Source organism: Caenorhabditis remanei, chromosome II, assembly GCF_010183535.1.
Source record: "Caenorhabditis remanei strain PX506 chromosome II, whole genome shotgun sequence".
Lineage (NCBI taxonomy): Eukaryota > Metazoa > Nematoda > Chromadorea > Rhabditida > Rhabditidae > Caenorhabditis > Caenorhabditis remanei.
Window position 1 is genome coordinate 19,382,202 of NC_071329.1, and position 12,742 is coordinate 19,394,943.

The window sequence follows — 12,742 nt, forward strand, 5'->3', positions numbered from 1 at the left end:
GAAACCCAAAACTTGTTCCCCATGATCAAAAACACAATTTTGTCAAAGATAGGGCATGATTATATTTTTCTGAACCGTCTTAATGAGCTGAATCCGATTATTCTATTTTCGAAAAGTTTGGAGGACTCATTTTGGATCTCTAAGCCTGATTTTCCAATCAACGAAGCCGTATTGCGCAGTTTTTAAAAACGGCATGTGATAGAGCAGGGTCAAAAGTATATATGTGCAAAGTTTCAGCCAATTCTCAACCGTGATATAAAGAATATTTCCTTGTTAGTTGTAAGTTTTTGTCAACTATTATTTCCAATCCCGCAAGTACTCCTCGTGCCAAAAAACGCATATTTGCCATCTCACAGTTTCTGATAGTGTACCCATTAAAAGCAGCGCATAAAAATAATTGCCCATTTTAATTTCTTTCATCAGCCATTTTATCAGCCATAGTCGTAAACACACCGCCACGAATTTCAAATTGTGTTGTTTCAGAATAATTTCAGAATAATTTTTGTATAATTGGTCAGTATTTCAGACAGTCATGCTCAAACTTGCTGCATTTGTCATTTTTGTGATAGGATCGGTGTATGGGCAGGCGTTCAGTAAGTTTTTTTTTCGGGAAGTGGAAATGTGTGTAGTTACGTTACCGGTCAAAAGGTTGTGAACTTTGGCCGTTTTCAGTTGAAATTGAGAGTGTGTCATAGTTACCCTGTTTGTCCCATTAAGTAGATTTTTAATGAATTATACAAATCACAAGTAAAGCTTCATTTTTGTAGTTGACAACTTTTTTGTATGGACACTCCCTAGAGAGTTACGTATCGTCAAAGTAATTTCTCCCTCAAATCGACCAATTTCAGTGCAAAATAATGCAAATTGTCATAAAATGACTATAAGGACTGTCCGTACAAAAAAGTTGTCAACTACAAAAATGAAGCTCTACTTGTGATTTGTATAATTTATTAAAAATCTACTATATGGGACAATCAAGGTAACCATGACACCCTCTTCGACATTTTCTACTAAAAACGGCCAATTTTTACAACCTTTGACCGGTACTGTGATGCCCAAACCCAATAGAGTCATTCAAACCGTTTCCGCGGTACAATAACAATTTGCCACCCAGCTTGGAGTAAATCTGAGCCATAGAACTTGGCGAGATTTATATTTCGGTATTTTTTGAGCTCATAATAATGAGAGTAGGCTTACCAATCATCTATAACTTCTGTCTTCCTGACCAACTTCTGAATTTTTTGGCTCCTATTTACCAACTAACACACAGTTTCTTTATTACCTGGCCACTCACCCTTATCATAGTTCAACAATCATCAACTCATTCTTTCTGTACCTGAAGTTTTTATATCTAATAAAAATGCAATTAAAACTATACCAAACAATTTCTAAAAAAAATGTTCAGCATGCCCTACTTCATCAATAACAGTTGCCACGTCCACCGGAAACTTACCAACTGGAGCTACAAATGTGACCACTGTTCCAACAGGGACTAACTGTTCCTTTGTGGTAAGACCCTAATTTTGAGTGTTGAGACCAAAATCGGGCACAATTGAACTCACCAGAACCATCTGATTCCGAAAATATAAGTTTCATGTGTCGCACAGCGAAACTGAGCGGGTTACTGTAGTTTTAGCGAATTTCAGATTTTCGAATAGTTACGAAAATCTCTAACTCTCTTAATTTTTGCTCAAATCTCTTGGTTTTAGGCTCAAAATTTTCAGAATAACCTTGGTTTTCTAGGAAAAAGAGTTAGAAATTTTTTCCAGTTCGACATTCCCAACAACTACGTGCTCCTTCTAAAGTTCTCCATCGACTTCCAATCGGATGATGACTACGTTTTCATTTATGACAATAACGACAGGCATAAGTATTACATGACTAATCCAGGATACGCTTATTATGACTCTCCATTGTACATGCCGGCTAGGAGTGCACAAGTCCGAGTGGTTGGAGTCTCGGGGAATAGTAGATTCTTTATGAGTTATCAGTATCAGTCATGTAAGTGGAACTGAAATTGCGCCTCACCGTTAGAGTGAGAATTTATTGTCAGCTCCGTCTACTCCTCTCGGGGAAGTTTTATCAAATTCACAGAGTATCTTTTAACTTGCTTCAAATTGAGTTTCATGACCTGAAAAATGCACCAAAATGAAGCTTTTTTTAAAAGCCATTTTTGCGTTTTCGGGCTTTTTTCAAAACCCGTGGTACATAAACGAAGACGTCAAAATCTAAGCTTCAAAAGACGTCAAAATCCGAAATGTTCAATTTCTGAAATTCTGGAGATTCGGAAAACGTCAAAATCAGAAAATTCTGATTTCTGGAATTCTAGAGATACAGAAGGCGTCAAAATCCAAGAATTCTGAATTCTGAATTTCTGCAGATTCAGAAAACGCCAAAATCTAAAAATTCTGAATTCTAGAATTCTAGAGATTCAGAAGACCCCAAAATAAAAAAGTTTTGAACTTAGGAATTCTGGAGATTGTTGCACGTCAAAATCTAAAAATTTTGAATTCTGGAGTTCTGGAAATTATCCATTGTAGGTCAAGGATATATATTTCACTGAGTTTGAAGTAAATTTAGCCCGTTTCGGCCCGGTTGACAAGTATAATTAAAAACCACCAATTATTTGAATTTGACTTTTCCGAGGAGTTCACCGCTGACTCTGCGATAAAACGCAGATACAGTACCGCCCAAAAGGTTATCAACTTTTGATTTTTCGACCATAACTTTCTTCTTATTGGTCGGATTGACCTGAAACTTTGGGAAAACATTTATTGTAGAGTTTTCGTTATATTTAGTTAACATTCTGGGTGAAAAATTATGTTTCACAAGTTTTTTATAAAATTTTCGAAAATCACGAAAATTCGAGAAATCGCATATTTTTAGTTCCATGACCGGTGCATCCAAAATAGAGAGAATAATTAATGTTTATAATCGTTTTTTGATAGAAACTGTCTTGATCTTCATTTTTTGGCCATTGGACCACTACTCTTGACTTGTTACCCATGTCTCCCGGACTGTCAAAGTTTAGTAGTACTAGTATATGGAGTTTTGAACTTCAAACATCTGTAAAACATATATTTTTTGAAGAAAACAGTATCGAAAGCTGCCAATTCAATTGGAAAAACGTGGAAAACATTTACGTAACACTCTAATCTCGATGGAATCCCTCAACAAATTTTTGGAGACCTCTAATTGTCAAATGGTGAATATCTGGTTTCGATGTCAGACTGGTTTTGGAGCGAAATTATACATTGATCCGAAACCTATGGGTTTATAACTAATGGAACTTGTTATTTGAACAATTGTGAATATTCTGAACCAAGTTTTGAATAATAATTTAGTTGCTAAGGTGATGTTACATCGAAAAGAAACTTCGTCGTGATCGTGTTCTGACAGCATCTTTTCGTTCTCTTATGAATACATGAGAAAATGTGAGAGGAAATCTTTCTAGTACTTTTAAACAAATCTGGGTCATTTTCTAACTTGAATAATCAAAAATAGCATCAATACACAATGATTTTTGAGTAAAGACAAAAATGTACAATTTTGAAATTTTTGAACAGGTGAGAGTAAGATTGAAGGGCCTGACTCAATACTATTAATACAAATTTGTGTATCGAAACTTGGTTCAGAATATTCACAATTGTTCAAATAACAAGTTCCATTAGTTATAAACCCATAGGTTTCGGATAAATGTATAATTTCGCTCCAAAACCAGTCTGACATCGAAACCAGATATTCACCATTTGACAATTAGAGGTCTCCAAAAATTTGTTGAGGGATTCCATCGAGATTAGAGTGTTACGTAAATGTTTTCCACGTTTTTCCAATTGAATTGGCAGCTTTCGATACTGTTTTCTTCAAAAAATATATGTTTTACAGATGTTTGAAGTTCAAAACTCCATATACTAGTACTACTAAACTTTGACAGTCCGGGAGACATGGGTAACAAGTCAAGAGTAGTGGTCCAATGGCCAAAAAATGAAGATCAAGACAGTTTCTATCAAAAAACGATTATAAACATTAATTATTCTCTCTATTTTGGATGCACCGGTCATGGAACTAAAAATATGCGATTTCTCGAATTTTCGTGATTTTCGAAAATTTTATAAAAAACTTGTGAAACATACTTTTTCACCCAGAATGTTAACTAAATATAACGAAAACTCTACAATAAATGTTTTCCCAAAGTTTCAGGTCAATCCGACCAATTAGAAGAAAGTTATGGTCGAAAAATCAAAAGTTGATAACCTTTTGGGCGGTACTGTATATCAAAACTCACTTTCAGTGTCCGGCTACCAACAAATCACTAAAAACACCGGAGACGCCTTCTCATTGACCACCACCACTGACTACGTCTACTTCACTATCACAGCGTCTACTGCTAATGATCAGGTATGGATTTTTCAGATTCTGCCAATAGCCGTCTTTCAAACTAACGCTGTTTCACATGGAATTACTAATCGGCCCCATATACGTCACCGCGTGATTCCATTTGTGTTCCCCAGCGGTTTACGTGTGCTCGTACGTTAAAATGAGAATATCTTTGCGTATACTATTTGCCGATTTAAAACTTCATGTGAAAAGCATAAAGTTTGAGAGCTCATAACTCGGCTCGCAGAGACATTTAGCAGGTTTTGACTGTAGAAATGGGCTCCCCGTAGTCGAAAGTACCTATGACCAAATTTATATATCATTTGAATCCGCGTCTCCAAAGACTTATCTTATTAGTCTATTTAAATTCCAGGTAGTACCAAATTTTGCTCAAACCGCTGGAGCTTCACTGGACCCGTACCTTCATGATATCTTTGTTTATGACGGAGACAATATTAACACTGCCACCTTCCTCGGAAATCTCGATGACATTGGATCGACACTCACCGTATCCTCTGGTCGCAGTCTATCTTTTGTGAATCCATACGGCGAAACTTCTGATCCATCCGCTTGGTTCCTTGGTAACGACGCTTCTGCTGTTCAAGGCTACAATAAGTATTTCGCATTGTTGGCAACAAGTCAGACGATTATCAGTGGATCGCTGTCGGATGTCTCCGAATTCGGTGCGGCTTACACATTCATTTGTGTGGATTGTCCGACGTTTTACTGGACAGTTATGCAGTTTGATATGTCGATAACTGCCAATAGAGGATATATCAGTTTCCAAGGACAGACACCGACTCAGAAGAGAGAGAAGTTGGTTAGATATGAGTGAGTTTATGGGGGTGATAAAAAACTTTTATGTGTTCCTTTTTGCAGTTAGAAACCTTGATGAAAATTTGGAAAATTTTGGGAAAAAATTACAAAAAATCGGTCAAAAACGACCAAAATCGGGCCGAAATGAGTTGGTCTATCTGTCAGACCAAATACCCTAATGTCCAGATGTCCAGAACTCTAGAAATATCGGCAGATTTACAAAATGCATGTATTAGCACGGAACGCTTCTTACAACCGCGCTCTAAATGCATTTTTCAAGGGAATTTCGGTGGAGCGCAGCTGTAAGAGCTGTGCCGATCTAATAACAAGCTCCATACCTTCCAGCCCATCAACCTACTCCCAAAACTACCTCCCACAAATCCTGCCAACCAACACCTTCACCATCAACCTCTTCATGGCTCGAGTCATTTTCAATGTGACCACAACTAATGGCGCTGCGAACTTCCATATTCCATATGACGGTCGTCAAGGATACATTTTCTCTCCAAACCTGTGGTCTGGCGCTTCTAACTCCTACCAGTACGAATTACGAGATGACTCTGCTCTCTTCAATTATACACTCAACTTTGATAAAATGTCATTCGCAAGTGTAAATGATCAATTGACACTAAAGATTGGATCAGGAACTGGAGCGCCTACTGTAGATAAGCAATATCCACGTGATACATTTGGCACCAATATTACGGCATCTGGAAACTACATGCAGATTGGGTTAGCCGCATCAGATCAGTCGGATATTCGACTCTCGTATCAGATGACTCAATCTTCAGCTTCCAGTACGTTTTAATTCTATTTGCTCAGCGCAGGTTTTACAACTTTTTAGTCTGCCCAACAACTCCAATAAATGCCACCTGGTTCTCTGGAAACTTACCGATTGGAGCAACTAATATCACTACTATTCCAGCGGGCACCAATTGCTCATTTATGGTAAGATTTTGGGAAATTGGGGGCTCATCATAGCTGTACGGAATGTCCTTTTTCGATTTCTGGAGTGTGTAACCGGAATAAACATTTTCAAATCTGGAATGAAAAAAAAACCCCCGGGATTCCGGACAACTATGGGCTCATCCGAGTTAAAACAGGGTGAATCGAAGGATCCTAACTGGTAAAAATCAAAAGCATGTCGAATCTAGGTCTAACGGCTTGAATACAGCATTCAACCATTTATCAATTGGTTTTGATCCAAAAGGTTCTAATCCGGGTAGTCCTGATTTGTATTACCCTTTCGTTGGCGGCTGCCCGCTCGCTCAAAGTGTTCGGCCTGGTGACAAGGTGTGGGTCTCGTTGCAATTACCGTAAAAACTGTAACAGAAGCGCCCCTTTATTAGAGGCGCCCCTCTAACAGAGGCGCACCCTGAAAGGCGCTTTGAATATTAGTGACGCACCCTCTAATAGAGGCGGCCCCTCAATATGTTTGAAATATTTTTTCTGGTTTTCAATCATTATTTTTCAATGTTAAAATCTTGGTTTGGTTGAAAATTGATGATGGAGAGCTCGAAAAATAGCCAAATTGAAAAATAAATAGCCAGGTTGAAAAATAGAGGCGCACCCTCTATTAGAGGCGCCCCTGTAATAGAGGCGCACTTTCGGAAGGGGGGTTGAAAAATAGAGGCGCATGCGCCTATATTACAGTTTTTACGGTACTTTTTAAACATTTTTATGGGTGAAGTACGGTAGAAAACCGCCGTAAATTGAGACTCCGCAACGAGACCAACACCTCGGCCTCGGTCCAAACATTGAGTGGGCAATACCAGTTCTATTTTGGACAGTATTTAATCAGGCAGCACCGTAAATTCACCATTCCCCACCCTTGATTTTTGCAGTTCGATATTCCCAACAACTACGTCATCCTTCTGAAACTCTCAATCGACTTCCAATCGGATGATGACTACGTTTATATCTACGATAACTACGACAACCACAAATACTACATGCTTCATCCAGGATACGCCTATTATGACTCCCCGCTATTCATGCCCGCCAGAAGTGCTTCCGTTCGAATTTACAGCGCGTCTGGAAAAACTCGTTTCATGTTGAGTTATGCTTATAAGTCTTGTGAGTTTTTGGGGAGGTTTATTATTAACTCATTAACACTTTAACTTAATTAACTAATAAGATCATCATCTTTACAGTAAGCAGCTACCAACAAGTCACCAAGAATACCGGCGAGTACTTCCCATTGAGCAGTGTGACTGGAAATAGTTATTACACAATTTCCAGTGTGTCTGATCAGGTAAGACAGTTCGGAACCATTGCCAATAGAGCGCGTTCGTAACATCGATTTCAATATGTCCTGTCTTTCTAGGTAGTCGCAAGTACGGCTCAAACGATAAGTGCCCCAACAGATGGCTACCTCCATGACGTCTTCGTATACGACGGAGATAACATAAATACTGCCAACTTCCTTGGAAACCTTGATTCCCTGGTAAATGGACGAGTTCCATCCACTGGGAGGAGTATCTCTCTTGTCAACTTGTATAACTCCGCCCCACCCTCTTACTTCCTCGGAAACGATGCATCCACAGTAGAGGGACTGAACAAGTTCTTCACCATAATTGTGAACAGTCAATCGACAGTTACGGCGTCCATGTCAGATACTACCGAGTTCGGAGCAGCGTTCACTTTCATTTGTTTGAATTGTTCTACATTCTGGTGGACTCAAATGCAGTTTGATTCAATGTTTACGACTGCTAGCAGAGGATACATTAGCTTCCAAGGGCAGACACCGACGCATAGAAGGGAGAAGTTGATTAGATATGAGTGAGTTTATGTGTGACTTTTGTTTAAATTAGCCTTTTGGTAATTTCATGTTCAGACTTCGCTCCTTAGCGCAAAGAGTCTCAAACTGTTTATACAGGTTTCCTGAAATCTCGTAACTCGCCTTAAACTCAATGCTATGAGCTGAAAAATATACCAAAATGCTGATCTCGACGAGATCTATGTCTCCGACCTACTCCGGACCGGGCGACTTGATGTTAATGCACCAAGGGCATGGCTTAAATGTCAAAACCAAAAAAAAAACCCTTCTAGCACTTTCCCGTTGTAACCTACTACGGGTCGGGCTCTTTCGGTCATTTTCGCGTTTTTGACACTATTACGCGTCTGCCCGTTTCGACCCAATTCAAGTTCAAAAACCTGAATAAACAGTTTGAGACATACAGACTCTGGCGCTAGAAACGTGCACCAATTCCTGTTGACAAAACTCTTTTTTTTCTAAAATATGAATATAAGGCATCAAGATAGCGCGTTACATATTTTTGTAGTAAATAACTGTTTTGTACGGACGGTCCGTAGCGGATTATACTTCGCACGATTAGGTCAGGGCTACCAACCCAGTCGCGCTCTTTTGACAAGAATGGTACATTTTTTTTGTCACGGTGAACATTCGAATTTATATAGCCGGTATAGTATGCACATAAGTTCGAATGTTCACCGTGACGCAAAAATGTACCCTCCTTGTCAAAAGAGCGCGACTGCATTGGTAGTATTGCTCCCATCGAGGGTTGTGAGACCCGGAATTCCGGAGTTCCGGGTGTTTTCTTTCCGGCTCCGGATTCCGGATTCGAATATTTCATTCCGGATTTGAAAGGATTCTGGAAAAAATGTCATTCCGTTCAACTATGGGGCTCACTCAGCTGTATCTTTCCAAGGATTGACCGTATAAAAAAGTTACAAAAAAGTACAAAAAAACGAAGATCTGCGTTCAATCCTATACCGTACTCTAAATATTCCAGCCCTCCAACCTTCTCCTCGAACTATCTCCCTCAAATCCTTCCCACCGATATCTTCACAATCAATCTCTTCAAAGCACGTGTCCTCTTCAACATGACCACTTCTGCATCTGTCGCCAACTATAATCAAGCGTACAACGGTCGGAAGGGATACATCTTTGCTCCAGCTTTATGGACTTCAGGCGGCAACAATTTCGCCTTTGATTTCCGGGATGACACTCAACAGTACAATTATACACTGAATTTCAATACAATGTCATTCCCTGTGAATGGTGACATCTTGACACTGAAAATAGGACCAAGCTCCGGAGCACCGACGGTGGATAATCAGTATCCACGGGATCAATTCGGAAGCGGTGTGGTTTCAGCGAATGGAAATTATATGCAAGTCGGGCTTACTGCGTCGAGTGCAGCTGATGTTAGGCTGTCTTTTGAGGTAAGTACTTTTTGCATTTGCGCTCTACCGCACTGCCAATCGTGTACTCTTCTCGGATAAAGGCGCACAACTCGCTTGAAACTCAACTACTACGACGGATCGCCCATTTTTACGGTTATTGAGGCTTTAGCGACGTCAACGATCCCCTTGGATCTAATGATTTTCAAATTCAGCTCTTTGAAACGGTTTAGAAAACTACTCACAACCCTATATTAACTGGAAATTCCCAACATGTTTCCAGATCTCCCCACCGGGTACAGCTGTTCCTACCACCACTACTACTCAAGCAGTTCCTGTTGTTACCACTGCAAAGGTTACTGTACCTGTAGTGACTACTGTAACCAGCACTAGTGCTCCACCACCACCACAATCTTCTTCTTCTTCTACCGTAACCCCATCTGGATCTACGACTACTGTAGCGACGACACAAACAGCGACTGTTCAAACTACAACTAAGGGAGCGATGAACAAAGGATTTTCAGCATTTTTAATGATAGTTTTTGTGGCGCTTTTTTAGTTTTCAGGGAATTGTGAATAAATGTAATTTTTCTGCAGTACCCTATTATCCCAAAATTTTGGTTGCAACCGCGCTCCATCGCAAACGAGAGAGTATCTAGGCGAGAGACGCAGAGTTATTTCTCACGCTAACACAGAATTTTACAATTTTGGCTTTTTGCGATGGGGCGCGGTTGCTGCTAATACAGTAATCCCCTAATTGGAATTCTGTATGAAAAAATGGCCTAATTATACAGAAAAACCCTTTTTCACCAAGTTTTCACATTTTTAACTCAAAAATCAACAAAAAATCACAAAAATCACAAAAATTAAATATTCAAGTCGTCATCCGGATCACTATCATCCAAATCATCGTCTCGATCCGGTTCGTACACAATTTGACCGCCGACTCGGATCTTCTTCGTTGCGGCGTCCCGGATGGCGACTCCTGGAGGAAAAAAAAGTTGAAAAACGGGAAAAATTGCTGAAAAATGAGGCTAAAAACCATCTAAAATCGAAATTGTTTCGATTTTCGATCGATTTTTCATTTTTATTGCGAATTTTTGACTTAAAACGGTCTGAAATCACTAGAAATTGAGTCTGGCGTGTCTTTGACGCGTGTTTATTGTATTTTTTATCTAAATTTTTACTCTGGCGTGCCTTTGACGCGTTTTCATTGACGGTTTCATCAAAATTTTGACTCTGGCGTGCCTTTGACGCGTTTTTTCTAAATATCGAGTCTGGGGTACCTTTGACGCGTTTTATCCAAAAATGGAGTCTGGCGCGCCTTTGACGCGTTTTCATTGAAGTTTTTATCAAAATATCGACTCTGGCGCGCAGTTGACGCGTTTTCATCGAAATATCGAATCTGGGGTGCCATTCACGCGCTTTTATTGTATTTTTAATCCAAATATCGAGTCTGGCGTGCCTTTCACGCGTTTAGACGGTAAAAAAATGAATTTTGATAGTTTTTTCGCGATTTTCATAGATCTGGCGCTCTTTTGACGCGTTTTTTGCAATAAAAAGATTTTTTCAGCAGTATCTCCTCACCATCTTCTTGTCGTCCGACAAAAAACGGCAAATCCATCGCCGATTTTGCGGTATCCGACGGTGTCGTCGCAGTCGAAATCGACATGTTTTCCATCGTATTCTCCACTTTTTTAATCGTTTTAAATGTTGTCTTGGCACCGGCGATGTCGGAGGATTTGGGGATGGTGATGAGTTGGTCCTGCAGAAAAAAAACGGGATTTTAGTGAATTTTAGACGGAAAATGAGGTATTTTTAGCTAATATTCAGTAAAAATGCAGCCAAAAACTGTCTGGCGCACCTCAGACGCGCTTTCAATAGGTTGGGGTGCTTTCGACGCGCTTTTAATTAATTTTTTGTGATTTAGTGTTCAAAAACCGATTCTCCTGTGATTTTTAAGAAAACAATTTCTGAAAAATGTAGATTTCGGTTTTTTTCCTAAGTCTGGCGCACCTTTGGCGCTTTTCTAATAGAAATCGGGAAATCTGGCGCACCCTTGGACGCTTTCAAGCGGTTTTTGTCAATTTTTTTGATTATTCGCTCGAAAATCTGCGTTTTTCATAGTTGTTGGCTTAAAAAGTGGATTTTGATAGAGATTTTGATTCTGGCGCGCCTCTGACGCGTTTTTACAGAAAATCTTCAGACATGCGCACCTTATGCGCGATTTCTGTCATTTTTTCTGGATTTTTTGGCGAAAAAATCGATTCCTCCATCATTTTCATCATAAACACCTAATTTTCTCTGCAAAAAACCAATTATTTCCTACCAAAACACTGAAATTCCCTTTCTTATCGAAGCTGGTCGTGGAACACTCGAAAACGTTGGCGTCTTCTGTGGATTTGCTGGAAAATTATCGATTTTTTGTCTAAATTTCATTAAAAACGGTACATTTCGAATATGGAATTGATGAATTGCTCCAGATGAGCTGACAGTGGGGAAGCAGATGACGTGACGATGTGAACTCGCTTTTTTGCTGAAAAATGTCTCATTTTCTCGATTTTTTCGAGTTTTTACGCACTTTTCATTGATTTTATCAGCTTTAGCGTCTTCGAAATACCAAAAAACGCCAAAAAAATGTCAGAATCGGCGAAAATCACTTCTGGAGCCGTGACGTCATCTGGATTCACTTCACAACTATCAGAAAATACAGAATACGTTAAGGATTCAGAATCCGGGATGTGACATTCCTGATGCCACGCGAGAAACGCCTTTGGGCATATAAAATGCACTTTTTCCACTTTTTCTGACGGTTTTAGGGAGGAGAAGAGGATTCTGAAGGCATCGGACACGTCGGGAGCTAGAATTCAATGAATTTTTTGGAAATTTGCAGGTCAAATACCTTGAAAAACTGTCACGGAGGATCTGGGAAGATCGTAGAACGTTGACATGATTTTTTGGCTGAAAATTAATAATTAAAATAATTTTTTGATATTTTTGATATTTTTGACATTTTTCAAGCAAATAACACAGAAATTGAGTATTTTAAGTATTTTAACATAACATCTTTTGATTTCCCATCAAAAACTTTCTAAAAATGCACAAAAACTACCGAAAACCAGAATTTCCATAGTTTCTTGCTAAAAACTTGAATTTTCCACCTAGAAACATGATTTTTAGACTGTTTCGAATCGAAAAATTAGATTTTTCAATGAAAATTCAATTATTTTCTCAAAAAAATTACGAAAAACTGTTGAAAATTGACGAAAATTTTTCTAAATTCAAGAAAAACGAAGAAAAATGAGCTTCGCGGTGTTTGCGTACAATTGCGTACTTTGCACCATATTTGACGACAATTCACGTTTCAGGCGGGAAGCGCATTTTTCTGCATTTTCAGACTTGT

General features: G+C 39.1%; 2 protein-coding genes across 2 annotated transcripts; one reads left to right on the top strand and one right to left on the bottom strand.

The window, feature by feature from the left end:
* Positions 1-532: 532 nt before the first annotated feature.
* Positions 533-9,898, top strand: GCK72_008040 (uncharacterized protein; the record flags this gene model as incomplete). Its single annotated transcript, XM_003105679.2, has 12 exons — positions 533-593; positions 1,406-1,509; positions 1,770-2,001; positions 4,292-4,398; positions 4,751-5,208; positions 5,539-5,990; positions 6,038-6,141; positions 7,038-7,269; positions 7,347-7,447; positions 7,520-7,974; positions 8,949-9,381; positions 9,623-9,898. 12 exons carry the CDS (start codon positions 533-535, stop codon positions 9,896-9,898), a joined length of 3,015 nt encoding a protein of 1,004 aa, XP_003105727.2.
* A 307-nt stretch (positions 9,899-10,205) lies between these two features.
* Positions 10,206-12,290, bottom strand: GCK72_008041 (uncharacterized protein; the record flags this gene model as incomplete). Its single annotated transcript, XM_053726609.1, has 6 exons — positions 10,206-10,324; positions 10,927-11,104; positions 11,669-11,744; positions 11,791-11,875; positions 11,921-12,199; positions 12,242-12,290. The coding sequence occupies 6 exons, from the start codon at positions 12,288-12,290 to the stop codon at positions 10,206-10,208; spliced, it is 786 nt and encodes a 261-aa protein (XP_053590803.1).
* Between the last annotated feature and the right edge of the window lie 452 nt (positions 12,291-12,742).